At 42.0% G+C, this 19,704-nt stretch overlaps 8 protein-coding genes across 8 annotated transcripts; 3 read left to right on the top strand and 5 right to left on the bottom strand.

Moving 5' to 3' along the window:
• Positions 1 to 820: 820 nt before the first annotated feature.
• Bfra_007462 (uncharacterized protein) lies at positions 821 to 1,807 on the bottom strand (the record flags this gene model as incomplete). The annotated part of the gene is made up of 2 exons (XM_037337834.1): positions 821 to 1,577; positions 1,758 to 1,807. 2 exons carry the CDS (start codon positions 1,805 to 1,807, stop codon positions 821 to 823), a joined length of 807 nt encoding a protein of 268 aa, XP_037187214.1.
• A 2,656-nt stretch (positions 1,808 to 4,463) lies between these two features.
• Bfra_007461 (uncharacterized protein) lies at positions 4,464 to 5,386 on the bottom strand (the record flags this gene model as incomplete). Its single annotated transcript, XM_037337833.1, has 2 exons — positions 4,464 to 5,226; positions 5,280 to 5,386. The coding sequence occupies 2 exons, from the start codon at positions 5,384 to 5,386 to the stop codon at positions 4,464 to 4,466; spliced, it is 870 nt and encodes a 289-aa protein (XP_037187213.1).
• Positions 5,387 to 6,742: 1,356 nt separating this feature from the next.
• Positions 6,743 to 7,623, bottom strand: Bfra_007460 (uncharacterized protein; the record flags this gene model as incomplete). Its single annotated transcript, XM_037337832.1, has 2 exons — positions 6,743 to 7,502; positions 7,538 to 7,623. The coding sequence occupies 2 exons, from the start codon at positions 7,621 to 7,623 to the stop codon at positions 6,743 to 6,745; spliced, it is 846 nt and encodes a 281-aa protein (XP_037187212.1).
• Positions 7,624 to 8,604: 981 nt separating this feature from the next.
• On the bottom strand, positions 8,605 to 11,251 carry Bfra_007459 (uncharacterized protein; the record flags this gene model as incomplete). The annotated part of the gene is made up of 2 exons (XM_037337831.1): positions 8,605 to 11,021; positions 11,074 to 11,251. The coding sequence occupies 2 exons, from the start codon at positions 11,249 to 11,251 to the stop codon at positions 8,605 to 8,607; spliced, it is 2,595 nt and encodes an 864-aa protein (XP_037187211.1).
• Positions 11,252 to 13,315: 2,064 nt separating this feature from the next.
• On the top strand, positions 13,316 to 13,948 carry Bfra_007458 (uncharacterized protein; the record flags this gene model as incomplete). The annotated part of the gene is made up of 1 exon (XM_037337830.1): positions 13,316 to 13,948. The coding sequence occupies one exon, from the start codon at positions 13,316 to 13,318 to the stop codon at positions 13,946 to 13,948; it is 633 nt and encodes a 210-aa protein (XP_037187210.1).
• Positions 13,949 to 14,993: 1,045 nt separating this feature from the next.
• Bfra_007457 (putative heterokaryon incompatibility protein) lies at positions 14,994 to 17,255 on the top strand (the record flags this gene model as incomplete). Its single annotated transcript, XM_037337829.1, has 1 exon — positions 14,994 to 17,255. The coding sequence occupies one exon, from the start codon at positions 14,994 to 14,996 to the stop codon at positions 17,253 to 17,255; it is 2,262 nt and encodes a 753-aa protein (XP_037187209.1).
• Positions 17,256 to 17,460: 205 nt separating this feature from the next.
• Positions 17,461 to 17,998, bottom strand: Bfra_007456 (putative glyoxalase bleomycin resistance protein dioxygenase protein; the record flags this gene model as incomplete). The annotated part of the gene is made up of 3 exons (XM_037337828.1): positions 17,461 to 17,587; positions 17,689 to 17,725; positions 17,779 to 17,998. 3 exons carry the CDS (start codon positions 17,996 to 17,998, stop codon positions 17,461 to 17,463), a joined length of 384 nt encoding a protein of 127 aa, XP_037187208.1.
• A 362-nt stretch (positions 17,999 to 18,360) lies between these two features.
• Bfra_007455 (putative saccharopine dehydrogenase protein) lies at positions 18,361 to 19,365 on the top strand (the record flags this gene model as incomplete). Its single annotated transcript, XM_037337827.1, has 1 exon — positions 18,361 to 19,365. One exon carries the CDS (start codon positions 18,361 to 18,363, stop codon positions 19,363 to 19,365), a length of 1,005 nt encoding a protein of 334 aa, XP_037187207.1.
• Positions 19,366 to 19,704: the final 339 nt, after the last annotated feature.

The following is a 19,704-nucleotide window of genomic DNA, read 5'->3' as shown; positions in this document are numbered from 1 at the left end:
GAAGACTGGACATAGGGAAAGACGAGATCTTGAGTTCCATGCCCGTCACTTTACATTTACAGGTACACAGCAGGAGCTCCAATTGTAAGTCTCGTGTTACAGGGCGTTGGGAGAGGGATTCTAAGCTTCCGGCATATTGAGATTTATGAAATGAAAAAAATTAAAACAGAAATTTTATATCAAAGGCTTGATGTTGTGAAATGAGACCTGTTAATATTGAACCAAGAATGAATTTCTCCATATTTACATAACTGGAATGACTACATGGGTCAAAACTACTTATTTTGTATACTATATAGAATTGAATCTATCATCTAGTAACCATTTATTTTCAAGATAGCCTTTATAGAACTACAAAGCTTCTTCGATGTTTGTAGATATATGCACTTTTTATTATAACGACCAGCTTTTGAGTTCTGAGAGATTTTTTTTCTGCTATTTCTTTTATATATAGAACTTATTCAAAAGATTATATTTTACTATTGGTCTGTGTTAATCTTGGTTTTTTTAAGAACTCCGAGTTAAACGCTTATATACGTTTTAGTCTGACAAATCGCATGTTATATCAAGATATCAGATCGGTGGGGAATTGATTCAAGTGTGGCTATGCCCCAAATTGATGTAATTTTCCGTCCTTAAGTTCCTGTATAAACTACTAAATGAGCTCTTGATTCGCTGATATATCAAAACCCAATTTATACAGGATAGCCAGAACCTAGCCATACCACCACTACGCTGTTTTGAACATGAAATTCTATGCATGCTCAAGAAATTGCAGACTCTCTAACCCGGTTTGAGGGCCTTGATTTCTCAGTAGTACCTAATCAGAGCTAGTATCAACTGAAGCTTCTGAAACCTGCGAGCTTAGATTGCTTTGAGTGTTTACTGGATTCAGAAGCCTCTTTGTTCTCCAATTTTGCAACTCTTCCACCATGCCATCTTTATCAATAACCCACGTGCAGAGATCGACACTGTGATTTCGTATACACGCTTCATTCATATGAGCAAGATGAAGATGAAATCTGCATGCGCTTTGGCTTCCCGGATACCACGGTCCGCGATGTAGATTCACATCAGCAGCGATAATTTGATTTTCCAAAAGATCGTCACGCTCAGCTTTGGTGGTAAGTTTCATGTAATTATTTGGACGTGTATCCTCGAGATGTATCCATAAAGCGGCATAAAGAGTTAGTCCCCAATGCGGAAGTTGTTGGTTGTATATTTTCGTAATGGCATCTTTGGAGAAACCAACACCCAAAGAATTGTGAGCTTTTCTGATACAATCCATGACATTGTCGGCGAGAGAGCACAGGTCGAAGAATGTGGCTAATCTATACAAATTTTCGGGGTCATAACCTGAGTATGTTATTTGGCCACTTGTCTCGTGGTAAATCCCCTGCAACATTGGTAAATGATCATGGTGTAGCCATACTGAAAATGCTCTGAATGATTCGATATCTACCCTCAAGGGGAGGGGAAAGTTTTCGTCTTTTAAAATATCAACTTTACGAAATAGAAGGCTTCTATTAAGCTTGAACTCTTGACGTTCTACGAAAAAAGAGACAGTTTCCTCGAGCCTGTACTCAGTAAAATCTCGTTAGTAATAATTTCAGTTTACATCCATCGATGCTCAAGATTAAATAATCTGTAAAGCATTCAACTGATTATATTGAGGTGTGATTTCTTGAAGAAGAGCTTATTGTATGTATCCAATCGTGTAAAACATATCAAGTGTATGGAAATAAATTATGACATACTCTTGTGCAGTCAAGCCCTCCATCTGTACCTCTTGTAAATTATCCGACATTGTTGCGTGGTGTGAAGCTTTCTCGCTTAAATGCTTGTATATGAAGCGAATATAAAAGATATTAGATGGTATCCAATGCCGTTCAAGACAATGAGACAGTGATAAGATGGAGTAGAGAGATCGTATATATGATCGTTCGAATGCGAGTATTCCGTAGCAGGTACACCGCAATAGCGGAAGTAAACTATGTGTAGACCGGTAAGTTTTATCGAAGCGAATGGATTGAATTAGATATTAAATATTAATTTGCCCAAAGGGAGTGAACACAATTGCATGATGAAAGTTGAAACAAAGAAATTGATTAACATAAAAGTTAAGAAGAAAGAGGGGGTCTGTCATCTTTATATAGACTTCGAAAAATTGTGTGGGAAATGCTAGATTCGTTCTTTTTTCTAGCCCTATGAACTAGTGACAGGTTAAACTTATACTAATCATGATTTATAGAAAGTTTATCACATTTAAACATTCGAATACTTCACGTTAAAGCTAATATGATTGTCCCTACAATCAAATTCAAGATTTCGATCAATCCAGCAGCTTTCAAGTATTGTCCGACCTCACACTTAGCTCAAAGGGGTGACTCATTTTATCATACACTACCTTTTGTTCAACTAGGTTACTTAAAATAACTCGTTATAGAAAGTCCTAGTTTGAAATGGTTATAAATCTGGTGTTAATTCTTACAAATTATATCTATCCGTATACACTATGTTGTCTTGATGAAGAGCATCCCCCAGATGCGTGATATCTATCCACCTAGAATGCAAAACTTCACTCGTGCCTCTTTTCATTACATTTTTCAAGATGTACTACATGAAACAGTAATAATCTCAAGGCTTTTTTTGATTGCAGAAGGAAAGCAATTCTGAAATGACTATCCAGGTGTCAGAGGTTGAGGGCATGTGCACTTCCCTCAACCCTATGAACTAGGGAATCCGGTCCAATATCATGATGAGTAGTTAATGTGCTCACAATCTCGTATATTTACAACTACAGTTCGACGTTGAGATGGTCTTTATTTTAATTTAGTAATTATGTGTGAAAAGCGATCTTGACCGGCTCATATTTCGCAATGGGTTGGCTGTATACTTCCTATATCTCGAGTTTCTGGAAGGTGACGTTTTAGTGGTATCTAATATATCTTATGCTGACTGGAACCTCAATTCAATTCAAGAGAACACGGTGTATTCAATGATTCAGTGTAAATCTCAGCGCCATTGAACGAAGCTAAGATCTTCAGACGACGGTTGTAACTTGGCATCTTCAAGGGCGATGATGACAGCCACGATGAAGGTGTGTATGTAGTCAATATTCCTACGCTTGCGAAAAACTAGTTAAGCTCCTCCAAATTGATTTGTCTAGCGAATGAATAGTGCATTTTGTGCATAAAAGTAAACCGATCTGACGCACAATTGATAAACAACTCAAAAAGTCAGCTGCTTGTATGAAAGATGGCGTGATAGACCTGTAACATTTATCCTGACATCTCATATCACAATGTTTCCACTCAATTTAAGATAGAAAATGGCCCAGGAAAGATGATTCGACGCCGTAGAATAGAAAGTGAACGTATCACAAGCATTAAACCATGCTGTATTGTTTTCTTTTTATCCATCTAAAACTCCGAGTTATTTCATATATTCCTCATGCAACCAGACTGGGAAGTAGAACTATGGCGTCTGCAGAATGCTGTATTGTATCAAAACTACCTACGAAATGAGACAATTCAGAACATCAAAATTCGTGGTAAATTGGAAGCTCTTTCAAGAGCTCCAAGGAACTTTGTCAATTTCGCGACACGTCTGCTGAAGACGTACTATATCTTTTTCATAAGAATTAAGTGTTGTATAACAATATCTTTGACAAGAACAAATTAGAATGACCTGAATACAATTCTTTAAAATATCTTCGTGTAGGTGACGGTGATGGTATTGAGTAGCGCGAAAGGTTTAAGAGGAGTGATTTTCAGACTTATGTCTGAACTAGATGAACTCTAATCCTCTAAATTGAAACTTAAATTTGATTATTTTTTCACTTTCAGAGCCACGTGGAAGAGAGGGAAATGTAATCACTCTCCTGCGAGTGTATTCAAATTCTTTAGGGTAGTCCTTGCCAAGGTGGTTTGGGCCACGTCGAAAATCATTTCTTCTTGTCAGACTGACACCAGAACACATGGTATTGTGTGGTATACACCTGGGCACAGAGTCCATGTTATTTATTTGTCAATTTCAGTAAATCGCCTGTAATGACGAGATCTGATTGTAACTACTAGGTATTGGTGGTAACATGTTCTTAACCACCCGCTAGCTATATCGCGTCGGCTCTGGGATAGACATCATCTTTCACAATTGCGCCAAAACATTTTTCCTTCATTTATAATCTGATCCTTCTCCATCCAACATTTGACCAGAAATAGCTTACATTTGATTAGAATGCTATGGGAACAACTAGGTTGAACGTCGATTCGAGGTACGGTATTCATCTTCACCAAACAAGGAAAATCATGGGGCACAAATACAAACAACAAGAATGAATTTATGGCCATCTAAAGGGAGAAACAAGTGGTCTTAGATCTTATGAAGTTACACCATTCTTCGATCATCCTTTCTTACAAGTCTCTTTGGCCTCGAGACTCAATCCGGTCCTTTTCAACAATCTAAGCTTCAAGGTCTACTTCGATCTTTACATCCCTAATCTCAGTTCCATTTCCGCCTTCATCGCTGCCAATGACGTCTTCATCTTCTTCAAACTCATCATCACTTGCAGCTTTCCAGACGTATTCGTCATCGCCAAACTCATCAGTATCCTCTGTTTCTCCGCAGACATCATCCTCTCCATGAACATGGAACCGGCATCCGCTCTTTCGAGGATCCTCAATGGTGATCTCCCGACTCAAGCTTATGAAATCATCAGTGAAACCAGATACTCCGAGAAGTGATGATACAGCATGATTCGGAATCACCTCCTCTTTTTCATCAGTATCCCCTCGAAGATTGTACACAAACAATTCGATAGCATAAGCTCGGAGTTGTGAATTCAAGCAGGTGTTGTTGTAAATATCCTCGACGCTGCGTGCTCCGATATAGAAGTCCTTCTCATAATGTCTGCTGCGAATTAGGTCCATAATGTTATCCATGGCGGCCGGCAGTTCTATAAACTCTGCAAGTTGATACAACGAATACATTGTGCTATGCGGGGTTGTATCTTCGATAGCATGCAGGTTACCAGTGTAAACCCACTCAATTATCATATCGAAGAGCTTGGGAGATCTAAAGGGGAGTTTCGTGACCTTTTTTCCGTTTTTAAAACATTCTTTGAAGTATGAAGATTGTGTGCAGATCCTTTTTTTGTGAACACGAAAAAGCTTCTTCTCTTTACCACGACCAACGTGGATGTCGACCATCTCTGATCCCACCGAACTATATATCGCGATCAGCTTAAAATTTCGTGTTTGGGTGTGTATTTGAATTACTCTACGAAGAAAGGAGAAGTGAGATTTTCACTGTTGGCGCAATCTTTATCTTCTGAGGTTGTAGAATATCCCGAAGAGACATCAGAGTGGCTGCGCTTTCGGGACATGGTGCAGCAGTCTGTCAATGATATCCCACAACCGTATATGATTGTAAAACTTTTCAATGAACTTTTGGATTTATGAAAGAGGATTTTGGCACATGAATTGATCGCCTATGTTGTTTGCAAGTAATAGTAGAGACTTCACCAAGCCCTAAGAAATGACTTGGTAGTCAATTGAAAAGATATTTTCCAGGAACAATGATCGTACAATTATTTTATCTCTATTCATAAGCTTGAATAGCCTGGGAGTAACGAGAACAATGCCAGGCGCAGAAAATTGCAGCAAATTCTTTTATAATCAACAATCAGTGAATATTGAAATTAACATCTGAATCCCATCATCTTCGTGAGCACACAATCATGTGATATAATTTAAGACTATCATGCATTTACGATGGATGGGCGCCCTTCGGACGCAGTTTTCGATCGACAAGTTCCCAAATCACGTGACGTTTTATTCACCACCAAAAACAAAAGGCCACCGGCCTCGCAATCTAGATGTCGAGGGGCTTTGGTCAGACAGATCAGGAAGACACTTGACCTCAAAATTGCCGACCTTGCGGGATAATGGTTTTCCACGGACAGTTCATTTCAAAACATTATTATATCCCCATCCGAACCTGGGATAACATGTATGATAGAGATCTGCCAGGTGCTCTTGGACATTCTTAGATCTAGACTGGTGATCAGATTAGGTCAATGACTAAAAGTTCACGCATACTTTGGCTGAAGGAGGTATACCAACATGGCTATAATCTTGGGCGATGTGTTCTCTGATATGACCATTACCAGTTGAGATTCAAAGCACCTCAATTGGGTCCCAAAAATCTTTTCATCAAGAACATATTGGAACCATAAATTGATAGATAGCATGTAAGTAAGTGGCACCATTTGAAAATCAGTCACCGGATCTCGCTAAGTAGAGTTAATTGAGAGACGTTGCATATGCATTGATTACTCTGGAAAGGAAGCTAAGTTGAGCTGCGTTGCCCCTATTTTTGTTTCCTTAAATTTATGAAGTCTTGAGATTCCTACAAAACGTTCCATGCTCAATTGAGAAGCGTATCCGTGTCTAAACACCCAAAAATTAAATCCTTCCAGTATCTAAGATGTCATCTAGCTGATCTCTTCTTTGAGCCCGCGAAGTATCTGAAGAGATCAACTGAGAAAGATTTGAGCTGCCCAAAGTCCAGAGTACAGTTTAGCATTGGAAAACGATCATGCCCGAGCTTCATGAACATCCAGATACATATGACAGGATCAAAGGACCTTAGTACCCCATACAAATTCAACATCTCAATGATCTTGAAGTGTGATAGTAACCTAAAACCCCAACCTCGATTATCTTGTTCCGGACTATATTCAAGACTCTTGAGAGCTTCTGAAGAGCCTTGGTCTCTTTGCTGGGGGTAGTCTCTTCTCTTTTATTTGTTCAAGTGATAGAATAGTGGCCTTTCCTTCCCATCGATGATCTTTTGCCGAGCACTTCTCATTTTTCTCATGCATATGAAATCGACAGCCTGAGCCTTTGCGTGGATCTTTGATGGTCGCCCTCCGACTTATACTTAAATAATCACTAGCGAGATCTTTGTTCTCCATGGCAGACACCAAATCGGGCGTTGGAATTTCCTCCTCTGCATTGTTGCGGACTACATGTGCAACCACTTCTGCAGTGTACTGTCTGAATTTCGAGTTTTTAGAAGTCTTTCCGTAGATTTCTTTAAGACCATCAGGATCGTAACTGGCACAGTGTAGATCATCGAACCTTCTCTGAACCTCCATGACTCGGTCCATAAGCCCTGGAAGAAGTAATTCTTCTGCGAGTTGGTAGAGACATACGGGATCCCAGGATCTGTATTGAACAAAATCTTGGTCATCTCCACCAAGCATCTCAATGCCTCGCAAGCAATCTGTGTGGGCCCATTCAACAAGCACGTCGAAAGTACTGGGTACTTGATTTGGGAATTCGACGATTTTGCGGTTGTTTTTGGAAAGCTGCTTGAAACAGGGTATTTTGTCGAAAAGTATGTTTTTGTGCACATGAAAGACCTTCTGATAACTGTTTTTGCCTACAACGACCCGAATCAACTCTGTTCCTAAAACGCTGATCAAAGCATTAGCCCTGGTTTCCAGATCAAAGATTGAACAAACGCTTACTCTGTAAATGGCGTCCAAGGCTCCTTGAAAGGATCATCATCGTGTTCCTCGTCGGCGGGGGGCAATCGGCTACGTTTCAAAGACATGGCTGTATGTAACGCCTGGATCTTCACAGTATATTGGCAAAAAGATGGTGTGATCTTTTTAACTGAATGAAGCTCGATCACCTTCGACTTGACTTTTCGTGTGTATTGTTGACGGGCGATGGCGAATATGCATCAAAGGATTATCTGAATCTCAGCCCAGGCTTAGAGCACTAAAAAGTGCTATGAGATAGCCAACTCCGAGAAACCGAATTACTGATCGTGAAGATTGATACCGAAATCGGAAAACCTTGGTTACTTTTTAATTTGTGAAGCAGGGGTCAAAATTGGTTGTGAAGAATGAGCTAGCGAAGTGTTGAGGTTACATGACATTCACTGCGGAGACACGGAATTGAAGATGAAATTCAGAACTCCATTTTCATTCTATGTATTGATTAATATTCAATGAATGAACTGCTTGAAAGGTTTTTAGATCCAGTGCTAGAAATCATATTCCAAAGCTTTTTGTACCCAGCTTTATCCATTTCAGCCGGTGCTTGTACATGCTCACATGACCAACCGTGTAAGATGAGAACGAAACGATGTTTACTTCACAGCCCACTTCGCTTCGCATCATTACCCTGTTCAAGAATAGTCAGTCAGATTGTACATTTTGCCATTGACTTTTGTAGACGGGAGGTACTCAAAAGCTCTCATCTCATCTTGAATTTCACTCCACATATCAGAATAGCCGAGGGAAAAGTCATACTATAAAATCATCAACTTAAATTTCATTTTCTTTCACCCCCAATCTTTTAGTTCTATTCATACAAAAATGCATCAATGCAATAGGTAAATAAGTCCCATCAAATCTAGCCATGCAAATCGGCCGATCCGATTCGATGCAATCCAATCCAATCCCTAAGAAAACAAAAAAGAAATATAAAGAAATCCAAAATCCAATCCATTGACCCTTCAAAATGCAAATATCATTCATATCACATCTAATCTGTCCTTTTATTGCCCCCATCCGGAGCATTTCATTTAAGCATCAACGAATCGAGCAAGACGACCATTGACAGATCGCTTGTAAGAGCCCTTGACTCCAATACAGACGGCTTGTCCAACAGTCAATTTACACTCGCTTCCGAGAGCAGGGTTCCAGAGATTAAGATTAGTGGCACTAACACCGTAGTAGTTCTCAATGTTTGTGCAAGAGCAGTTGTCATCTTCGATGGTGACCCATTTGTCGCAGGTGGAGATTGTACCTGTGGCTGTTGGAGCTGGGGCAACGGTTCCAGTGGCAGTCTTGGTTGGGATGACGGTTGTGGAGGCTTTGGTTGAGGTGGAGCTTGCTACGACTGTGCTGGAAACTTTGGTCGAAGAGGCAGCAATAGAAGAAACTTTGCTTGTCTCGAGACCAAGAGCGGAAGAAGTGGAAGATCCTGCGTAAACCGGAGCACCAGTTGCGGTGGTTGCCTTTGCTGATGTGGAAGCTTTACTAGTCTCAAGTCCGAGTGCAGATGAGGCAGATGAACCGATAGCAGTCTTGACCGAGCTAACCCCTGAAGCGGAGATGTAAATCGAGCTACTGATCACAACAGTACCCGAAGTCTTAACAGTTGAAGTACTGGCACCCTTGATCGATGAAGCGGTAGTATCCGGATGAGTGCCGTAAGAGGCGACCGAGGAAATACCAGTACCAGCGACATTACTAGATGAGGATACTCCAGTTCCGGAGAGTTTTGTAGTGGTAGGGTAAACTGGGGCAGTTCCGTAGCCAAGTGCAGAGGAGGAAGCTGGAGCAGATCCGTATCCGTGAGCAGATGATGAAACGGCAGTTCCAACAATTTTGCTGGAAGAGACGCCAGTTCCAACGATCTTACTGGTGCTGTATCCAGAAATACCAGTGCCAGTTATCTTGCTTGAGGAGGGTCCGGTGCCAGAGACCTTGATAGATGAAGGCACAGTGGTACCAGAGACCTTGATAGATGAAGACGCACCGGTTCCAGAAACCTTGATGCTAGTAGCCGATGCTGATCCTGAAGTCTTGGGAGTGGCACTGGCAGATACAGATGATGCCTTGGATGAAGTGGCAGCGCTAGTTGGCTTGGCGGAGGTGGTAGCAGCGGCCTTGGTGGTGGAAACTGCCTTAGCAGAAGAAACTGGAACGGTACCGACAGTCTTGATCGAGACGCCCTTGCCACCGGCTGGAAGAGTTGGGCCGAGAGGGAAACATTTGTCAATAGGAGTGATCAAGTTGTTGTTGGTGTAAATGGAGGTTTTTGCTTTCCAGCTCTTGTCTCCGCCAGATTCAGTGTAAACACCAAGGTTGAGATCGACACCAACGGTTGCACCTAATGTGACACCGAAAACATCGGCTGATCCAGGGCACACACCTTGGGTGTTGAATTCGGCTCCGAGATCAATTTTGACGTCTGGGATTCTGAGGAAAAGCCCACCTCCAAAACCCCACTTACTGAGAACGGTAAGTCCGACATCAAGACCAAGTTCGGTGTACAATTCCAAGCTTCCATCGACCTCAACGCTGACCTTAGGAGTTTGAGGAGTCGCTGTTGGAATCCATCCACTGAAGCTAGAATCAACACCGCTGATACCAAGAACAGCGGAGGAAGAGTCTGGGATGGCAACGTTGACACCAGCGCTGATTGAAGCACTTCCTTCGATACCGCTCAGAGAAAAACCGGCATCGACGGTGAATTGAGGACCCAAGTCAATGATTTTTGGAATAGACCATCCTGGAAGACTAACAGTAACCAAGTTCCAGTCTTTGGTCCATCCACTACCTAAGGTACCAGAAACAGAGAATCCGAGAGCCAAGTTAGCACCTACACCTTTTGGAGTAGCAGTGATAGAGATAGACTTGACACTGGTTGGAATACCAATGATGGTGTTCATAATAATCTTTCCCTGAACATCGATAGTACCGGTGGTAGCACAACCAGGACAGTCGATGGAGAAGTCGAGTCCACTGTTGGTAGATTTGCTGAAGAAGGTCTGAGGAAGACTGTGGGCCATGTTGAGGGATAAGGTCTTGCTAACAGTGTCGGTTCTCTTTGATGATGAAGATGTTGACATGGCACCAAACTCGATAACTGCACCAGACATGACATCATCCCAGTCTGAAAGAGTAGCATTGAAGTTGACGATGAAGTTTTGCTCATCATAAACATCGACTCCATGAACAATCCATGGCTGTCTACCGGATTCCGATGCAGCAGCGCACGCACCCCAGTTATTGATCATGAAAAATGTACGATTCTCATGGAAGTTGACCCAGGACCAATCGGAAATGGCATCTTGGAAAGTAGCGTTGTCTTTGAAGGTAAGCACAAGATCACCGTTGCATTGCACGTCTGTGAGACTGTCGGCAAAATGCTCGGTGGAGATAACAAGCTCGGTTTCGCCTGTGTTAAGGGTTACATTGACAAAAGTTGAACCTATTGTTTGTTAAATCATCATTTCGAAATTGAGAGAGAGCAGGCAACATACCATTCGATGATCCCCAGATAAGACTGAGTTCATTTTGAAGAGTGACGCTAGGTGGTGCATCTCTTCTCTGAAGACCAAGGTCTCTCGGGTGATATGGAACTAGAGTTTCCTTGATTGCTTGAGCAGTGCAACTCTGCCATAAAGAAAGAGCCGCAAGAGCAAGGACTGATTGACGCATGATATAGATATTATAATTGCAATTTCAAAGAAAAATGGAAGAAATGTGAAAATAGGTTATTCGTATCAAAAACAGCACTCAATGAATGAATGAAACGGACCAATAGATCCTAGGATAGAAAAAAAGAATGACTAGAGAGATGCTGTAAAAAGAATGTGAAATGAGATGGAGAGAGGAAGGTAGGAGTCAGTAACACTCCTCTGTCTTATATACCGACCATCCTCTCTCCCTCGAGCCTCACAAGATGGAATAATCAGATCAATCATCACGCAATTTACATGATCATAGAAGGATTTCTGTGAACCTGGTGGTGAGAGGTGCCAAGAACTGCCTGGATTCTAGTGTATGTGTTTTCCCCCCAGCCAAGCGAGTCATGGAGATACATTTTTAGAAGACTTCCCCCAAAAACTTATCATGAACAGTAAAAAAGCAGTGTGTTCTGCGTAGGATGCTGACTGTGAGTAAATTTCGGGTACTCCTTCAACAGCATTACATAGGAGAACATGGTGGTATCCACGTGAGAAGCTAACTTCTCGGGATGATCAAACACATCGGCTTGAACGGCATATCAACCTCAATTCTCGAACGTTTTCGAAGGAACAACTTGATCACTAGGTATTTTCCTAAACCGGTGGAAAAGTGTCAAGAATAGATGTTCTTCATATGAGTACGTAAGCCTCAACTAGAGATGAGGTTACAGAAGGATGTTGAAGGAAGAATGTGGGAGACCAGGGGCATAACGTGCTAATCTTAATTGAGGCTGTACGTAAAGCGACCAATAAACAGATCTATGGCAATATCCACAGCGGGTGGAAAATGCTTACAGGCACAAGTAAGAACACAAGGACGACGATGATGACTGGCCCATAGTAACTCGCTAGTGCTTATGGTTATATTCCCCTGTAGGTTTGAGAACTCCCCCGCACCCACGATTACTGCCATAGTTTAAGCACTGGCCTGATCAGCAGCGGCCCATCAATAGAGTAAATGATTAACCACAAATGGTAACTGTAATTGGCTGAAACTTTACGATCAAAAAAAGTGGACGCCTAATTCTGTGTTCAAATTGTGAATAATGCGAAATCTGACATACGACAATCACTAATTGGCCCCGAGTCCCCAAGTTCCTGCTCGAAATTTGTGTGGAAGTTTTTGTAGGATTATAGGAGTGATTATATGACTATGTGCTTACAAAACTAGCTGAGTAATCAATTCAGAGGTCTACTGATAAGTGGCCCATAACATTAATGTGGAGAAATCATCAATTGTGATTTAAGAGAGGAGACAAATCGATCCTACTCGTCTCAAAGACGATTCAGGAAAAGAAGCAGAAGACAGAAAATGGAAGTTGCTCGTGTTGGGGGCTGTTGGTTTGTGAAACCGGGAAACTATTTTTGTGCTGACTTAAAATTACTGCGCCTGTGAGATACAACCACATCAATGCAATGTAGCTACAGCTATATTTGTTGAGAGATTTCTCAATAACACAGGCCTCTTTCGAGAAATACCATTGGCTGCCAATTCACTGGAAACAAATAATATGTTGTTCTGTGGCTTGTAATTGCTGCAGGTACCCGGCACAGCCTTGATTGCTTATTCCAACTGTTGTATTACACAAATTGCTCTGCCCCGGTAATTGCATATGACCATCCGGTATTTATAGAATCCTTTCAAATAAGCCTTCAGGATTTTAGAATGTCATACTGAGTACGAAGTGAATAGAGAGCTTTAAAAGGTCTTAAGAATCCTTACGATTTCCGCCTCACAAAGAGTTTTTCTCTTATCAATATTCACTTTTTTGCCAATTTCCTTTAAGCAAACGGAAAATATCATCTGCTTTTTTTTTCCTCTCAATTGAGATTATTCAAATTACGGCACTAGCGACTCAGCTACTGCGCCTGCTTCGGTTATCTCATTGCTTTTCAAATCCTTCTTCATTTAAGGTCAACAACCTTTCAATTTTTTACAAACTCAAACCATCAACCTTACAAACACACAACTTCCAAACACCACAACAATAAAACCTTTAAAACAACTTCAACTCTTTAATTATCAACCGCCAAGATGAGTTGCACTGATCCTTCCGACACCCTCTTCCCCGTTCTCGTGCTCGCCGGCAGCGACGAATATGTCAATGCTTGCACTGCAGGTAACATCACCTCCAACTCTGCCGCCGTGAGCGCCATGACAAAATGTTGCGGTAGTGCTCCCGTCAACGTTATCATGGACGGTTGCTACAGTTACTGCAATGTTACTAGCAGTGCTGATCAACAAGCTTTCGAACAATGCTTCGGTTCAAGTGCTGGTATTACACCAGATGTCGATTACGGCTGCACCTTGGATGACGCTTCAGGACATGAGATTCCTGGCAGCGGTACCATCTACCCAACTTCCACTGAGTCATCAGCTGCAATTGCCACTCTTGTCCCCATCACCGTTACTACATCTTCTGGTGCTGCTACCACTACCGCAACTTCTGGCCAAGCCACCGCAACAATCGCCGTCAACTCAACCTCTGTCTCTACCTCTGCCTCCGGCAGCGCAAAGCCTTCGACAACAAGCAAGACTTCAGCTTCGGCTTCCTCTTCCGCTGCTACTGCTTCCACCACTGCCAACGCTGGTCAACCAACCGTCAAGCAATTCTCCAAGGGTGCTATCGCCGTTATCGCACTTGCTTTCGCCCGTTTCTTGATTTAAATGTGAAGGATTATGAAGGAGATTGCAGACCAAAAAGAATGATTGATTCTCGTGGTGGGATAGAATAATATGTTGTGGATTTGGGGACAAATTGACTACGTGGATTATTGAATTTGATGGACTGCATTTTCGAAATACAATAGGCGCATTATAGGAGCATAATGGTGGTGCATAGCGTGTTTAACTTTGGGTTTCATGACTATACATTCTAGAATCGAATTTACTTGTTTCGATTCCATATCAATGTCTCCAAGATTGTTTCCAAGTGATGTGATAATTATTAACCTGTGAATGTTTGAAGCTTCACCGTAATATGTATCTGTGAGGCACAGGATCTGAAGCCCCATCCAACACGGACAACGCGAGACAAAAATAAGAAATTGAAGCAAATGTAAGCCATGGGGGCAAGAGCGATGTAACTACACAAGGATCAAGGTGTGACCATCTGAAAGCCAATGAAATCTCAAGATTAGAGCTTCATCCAGAAAATACATATGTGATTACCAAATATCAAAAAAGACTCACAGCCACTTAATTAGCTACCTGTAAGCATCATCCATAACGATAAATCATATTTGTTGCAACGATTCTTGATTAGGCTGTAATCAAGTTTGATTGTAAACATTGAAAAGAATGAAAACGAGGGATGAGACGAGATCAAAAGATAGGATGATGATTACTAATGCGCTAGTCCCGATCAAGTTTGACGGAGTGCAGGGGTGGTGTATGTGCCCTAATGGTAGAAGAATGACTAGCACGTGAGTACTTTGCAGAAAAGACTCTGTCCTATGACAGTGATTCAGAGACGAGGGTAATTCATCCATCAGTTTGTTCTGAAAACACAGAAGCTTGCATGATGGAATCACTCGTTATATGCCTTAAGTTGGCCCAATAAGCAATGTTGATATCGATTGCCGCATCCTCCTCTTCATAGGTGGGGGTGAAAGTAATCATCGCGAAATGCGCTGTACTTGCTGTCTCTCCTCGAGCGATCCTCTCAAAATATTCTTCTTTCATGGGTAAATTGGCTGATCATTAAATCGCCATGACCGACTCCCCAACCTGGAGTGCATTGCTCTACCGACCTTTGGGTGCCGATGAAATTCGAGTCTTATGTCTCGAGCCAAGTTCTCGTTCTGATCCTGATGATTCTGATATGATATCATGCCAAATGCGTCCGATTAAACTCACAGAATTAGGTGTATCTCAGGAATTCGTCGACAATGAAACAGCATCCGAGCGGGTGTGGAGAGGTCTTAATCCGAAGCCATACGATTATACGACGCTGTTTAAACCTAGAAGGGGACTTTTTGACCGCCCTTTAAAAGCATATATCAAGTCCTTGAAAGAGACTCAAAGCAGATCCAATGAAGCTGTTGCGCCCACTGAAAGTTTACCCCATCTCTCAGATAGATATGTTGCCTTATCATATGTCTGGGGATCCCTCGCGGACAAGAAGACAATATTAGTCAATGGAATTGAGATGCAAGTCACACAAAATCTACGCACTGCCCTAATAGAATTGCGAAAGTCGAATTGGGTGAGAAGACGTGTTAACTTGTGGATTGATGCGTTATGTATCAATCAGGATGATCTAGATGAGCGCGAGCAGCAAGTAAAGCTCATGAGAGATATCTATGCTATGGCATGGCAAGTGGTAGTCTCTCTTGGTCCAAGTACTTCAAATACGACCATGGCATATACAATATTACACTGGCTAGCTCATGAGATAGGGTCGAATGAAAAGCTGAGAGAATTCGCTGTCAAATATGGCAACTTGCACCATAATACCGCCAATGCAGTGGAGTCAGCCCCCTACACTTTGCCATGGCATGACTTTGCGTATAAATCTCTCCGTTCGTTTTTTGCATGCCAATATTGGCATCGTCTTTGGATTTTGCAAGAGTTGGCCATGGCTAGAATGGATGCACCTGTTATCTGGGGAGATCATTCTATGTGTCTACGCGATATATGGAAAGCTTGTCAGATGATAGAAAGACAAGAAGATACTGTTTTGCAAGACATTACGACACATACAAATGATGCTGATCGGCGTACAACCATAGCCACGATAGATCGACGAATAGAAGATCGCGAGGGAACTCCTGGACAACAGTGGAAACATCTTATCCGTATTCAAAACATGCGTGAGTGGAATCATGGGGGTGTCAGTACCGCTCTGCCGGCTCTTGAGTTGGCAAGACAAGCGCAAGCTACCGATGCACGGGATAAAGTCTATGGGATTCTTGCTATACCTTGCGTGAAAGAACTGACGAAAGTATCGCCCAATTACCGAATCGAGCTCCCAGAGATATTTACCAATTTCACACGTGAAATAATCTCAAATAATGATCACGGCTTGGACATTCTCAGATTGGTTCATTCTCCTGTTGATAAAATTATGCTATCATCAATAACTGCGAATAATCCTCGTTGGATGCGTAAAATAATAGGAGGTCGGTTCATGGAGGTTGCAGCACCTTGTATTCACAAACTACCCTCTTGGGTGGTTTGTTGGTCATGCTCAGCCGCACCGGTCATGTTTCTTCCTGGTATTTACAAAGCAGATCGTGGCTTCACACATCCTTCACCTCCAGTATTTCTTCGTGATAACATTATATCATCACATGCCGTCTTTGTCGACTCTATAGCTACACTTTCAGCATTCAACGCTCACGAGAACGATGGAGCGTTCCCAAAGAACCATATCAATGCATCCTCGATTCAAAATGCATATGGAACCATCGATGGTCTCAAAGAAGCATTCTGGAAGACTATTGTAGCGGATACCACGCCCAACGGCGAGAAACCTTCTCCTTCATGGGCGGTTCTTCGCTTACCACGATTATGGACGGTATTTGGTACAACCGAAGGTGGCGGTTCAGGTCTCGATTTCAGTCTGCATAGCTTCGCGCAACGCAATGAGGAACTGGCCATTTGTGGAACACATCTGAAAGATCTTCTAGCCGATGCTAAAACCATCAAGGAAAGAAAGGTATTTAGGGATGAAGAAAGGAGCACAAGTAATGATGACTTGCGGGATTCTTCAACGTGGGCTGCCAATGTTCTTGCGTGGAGGAGATTGTTTGGAACTCAGAATGGTAGGGTTGGTCTCACGGTCGCATCTGCTATGATAGGTGATTCAATTGTGGTTCTACCTGGATGTAGTGTTCCTCTAGTCTTGAGAAGAGACGGAACAGGTTGGAGACTTATAGGAGAGTGCTTCGTCTATGGGTTAATGAATGGGGAGACTGCAGACTTAGTGGGAAGTGGGATGACACCGATTGAAGAGATAAAACTTCATTGAAAGCATCAAAAAAATTGAAGAATAAGTAATTTTTATTTAGTGTAGTCCGACAGTATGGCTACAAACTTAATATCTGCCAAAAAAAGAGCTTTATTTCCTCGTATGCATAAAAGCTCATGATGAAAAGAAGAACGAGGTGCTTTAGCATTAAATTTCCAAGGAGATAATTGATCAAAGCCATCGAGTATGTAGCTCCTAGATACAACTACTTCAAAACACAAACTGCTTCCACAATGTTCCCATCTATATCCAAGACAAAGGCCGCATAGTACGGCTGCCGACTCATCTCCTTTCGAATTCCCGGCGGTCCATTATCACGTCCGCCGTTTTGTCTAAAACATGGTCAGTTATCCACAATACAAATTTCTTAACAAGCGACAAGAGAAACGATAAGAGATTCAAGAGAGATTGATAAGTTATATATCCAACTTACAAAGCGATTTCATAGAACTGATCTACCGCCTTTCGATCTATGTGCATTTCATCAGCCAACTGCATTTATTTCCATCCTTGGTATTCTTACTCGGAGCATCAAACGCAACATGCGTTGGCATCGGTGTTTGACCTTCGGATAATTTCTTCAGCCAAAAATAAGGATAATCACTGCCATAACCGATGAGAGCATCGTTGTTCGCGCAGATCATCTCGGTATAGCCAATGGGTTTCAATACCGCCTCATAGAATGATCGTAAAGCTTGGAATTTGGCTGCGGAAGCGTTGAAGAAGATATGGTTGATTGTCATTTTTGCGAATAATAAGTTCATGAATGATCAAACTTAGTGAATTAAGTTAGGTAGTGCTGACTTATATACCTGCGTTGCATTACGAATGTAAGGGGTTACTTGGCGGGCGTGCTGGATAAGCAGCTTGGAGTTCCGAGTACGTTGGTAACACACAACGTCATTCCGGACATCGCGTTTTTTACCTCACAACTTCAACTCCATGACAAGACCAGAGCCCGAAGCTTGGTAAGTATTGATATTCGAACTCAGTGAAATTTAGAAAGTGGATCCATAAGTTGTATAAAACGATTGAAATATTTCACCATGAACCCATATCTATCGAACTTTCCACAGAGTTCTCCAAGAAGAAAAAAGTAGATAATATGGCACCACTCATCATATATGGCGCAACAGGGTACTCCGGCCGATTGGCTAGCGAATACGCAAAAAGCCTCGATCTCAACTTCTCAATTGCTGGCAGGACAGAGCATAAGCTCAAGAGCCTAGCATCTCTACTCGACGTCTCTTATTCGGTTTTTGATATCAACCAAGTTGATTTGACCGATTCAGTATTGAAAGAAGCTTCCGTTCTCCTTAATTGTGCCGGTCCTTTCGCACACACTTCCAAGCCGCTTATCGAAGCATGCATCCGAAATAAAGTGCATTACCTAGATATCGCAGCAGAATTAGACAGTTATCAACATGCGCAGAGGCTTGACAAAGACGCAAGAGGTGCTAATGTTACACTTATGCCCGGATGTGGAGGAAGCGTCGTGATGTTGGGCTGTCTTGCTAGTCATGTTGTCGAGCAAATCGAAACCCCGATCAAGATTGACATTGCCATGCGCATCGCTGGATCAATTTCACGAGGATCAGCAACAAGTGCGGCAGAAAGTATAACAAGCCAGTGCCTTCAACTTGTTGATGGATCATTGGTTGGACAAGATATCAGCAATACGGCGGAATTCGATTTTGATGATGGCAATGGATATGTTACATCGTTCCCGGTTACATTGCCCGACCTCCTCACCATACAGAAATCTACAAATGTGCTTAACATCGCAACATATGTGAATATCTCTAGTGCAAACTTTCCGACTGGAGATCTTGCTTTGCTGCCGGAAGGTCCAACGGCCGCGGAGAGGAAGACTACACCATATCATGCAGCAGTCAGTGTCACATCTGAACACGGAGTTACCCAGAGAGCCGCTCTCCACATAGTCAATGGCTATACTTTCACTTCAATGGCATCAGTACAAGCTGCCAAACAAGTGATGGATCATCAGACTGAATCCGGCTTTCAGACACCTGTTGAAGTATTTGGCAAGGATTTTGTTCTCGCTATACCGGGTTCCAAGATCATAGATCTCCATAGTTCAACCGAATAGTTCTGCATATAATCAAGATACTTGGCTTGATTTTGTAATGAATGGAACGGCTTTTCGCGATGTAATATGACAGATTCGAGCAGTATATCTCAACATTAGAAAATGAAAAATAATGAAATATATCTCATGGATGAATAACGAAATCTTTACTTGAAAATACGCATACTATTTAAATGTGAATCCTCATAAATTCTTTATCTCCTTCTATCAACTACTCCGCCGATCTGGGGGTAAAAATTTGCAATTTGTCAGGATATTGTTAAATTCGGTAATGTTTGTAAAACAGAGAACTCCGGATTTCAGATTGCTGATCTATCATTTGGGAAATGGCACCGTCCA

This window comes from Botrytis fragariae (assembly GCF_013461495.1).
Source record: "Botrytis fragariae strain BVB16 chromosome Unknown tig00000795, whole genome shotgun sequence".
Lineage (NCBI taxonomy): Eukaryota > Fungi > Ascomycota > Leotiomycetes > Helotiales > Sclerotiniaceae > Botrytis > Botrytis fragariae.
This window is presented reverse-complemented; position numbering and strand designations above follow the sequence as displayed.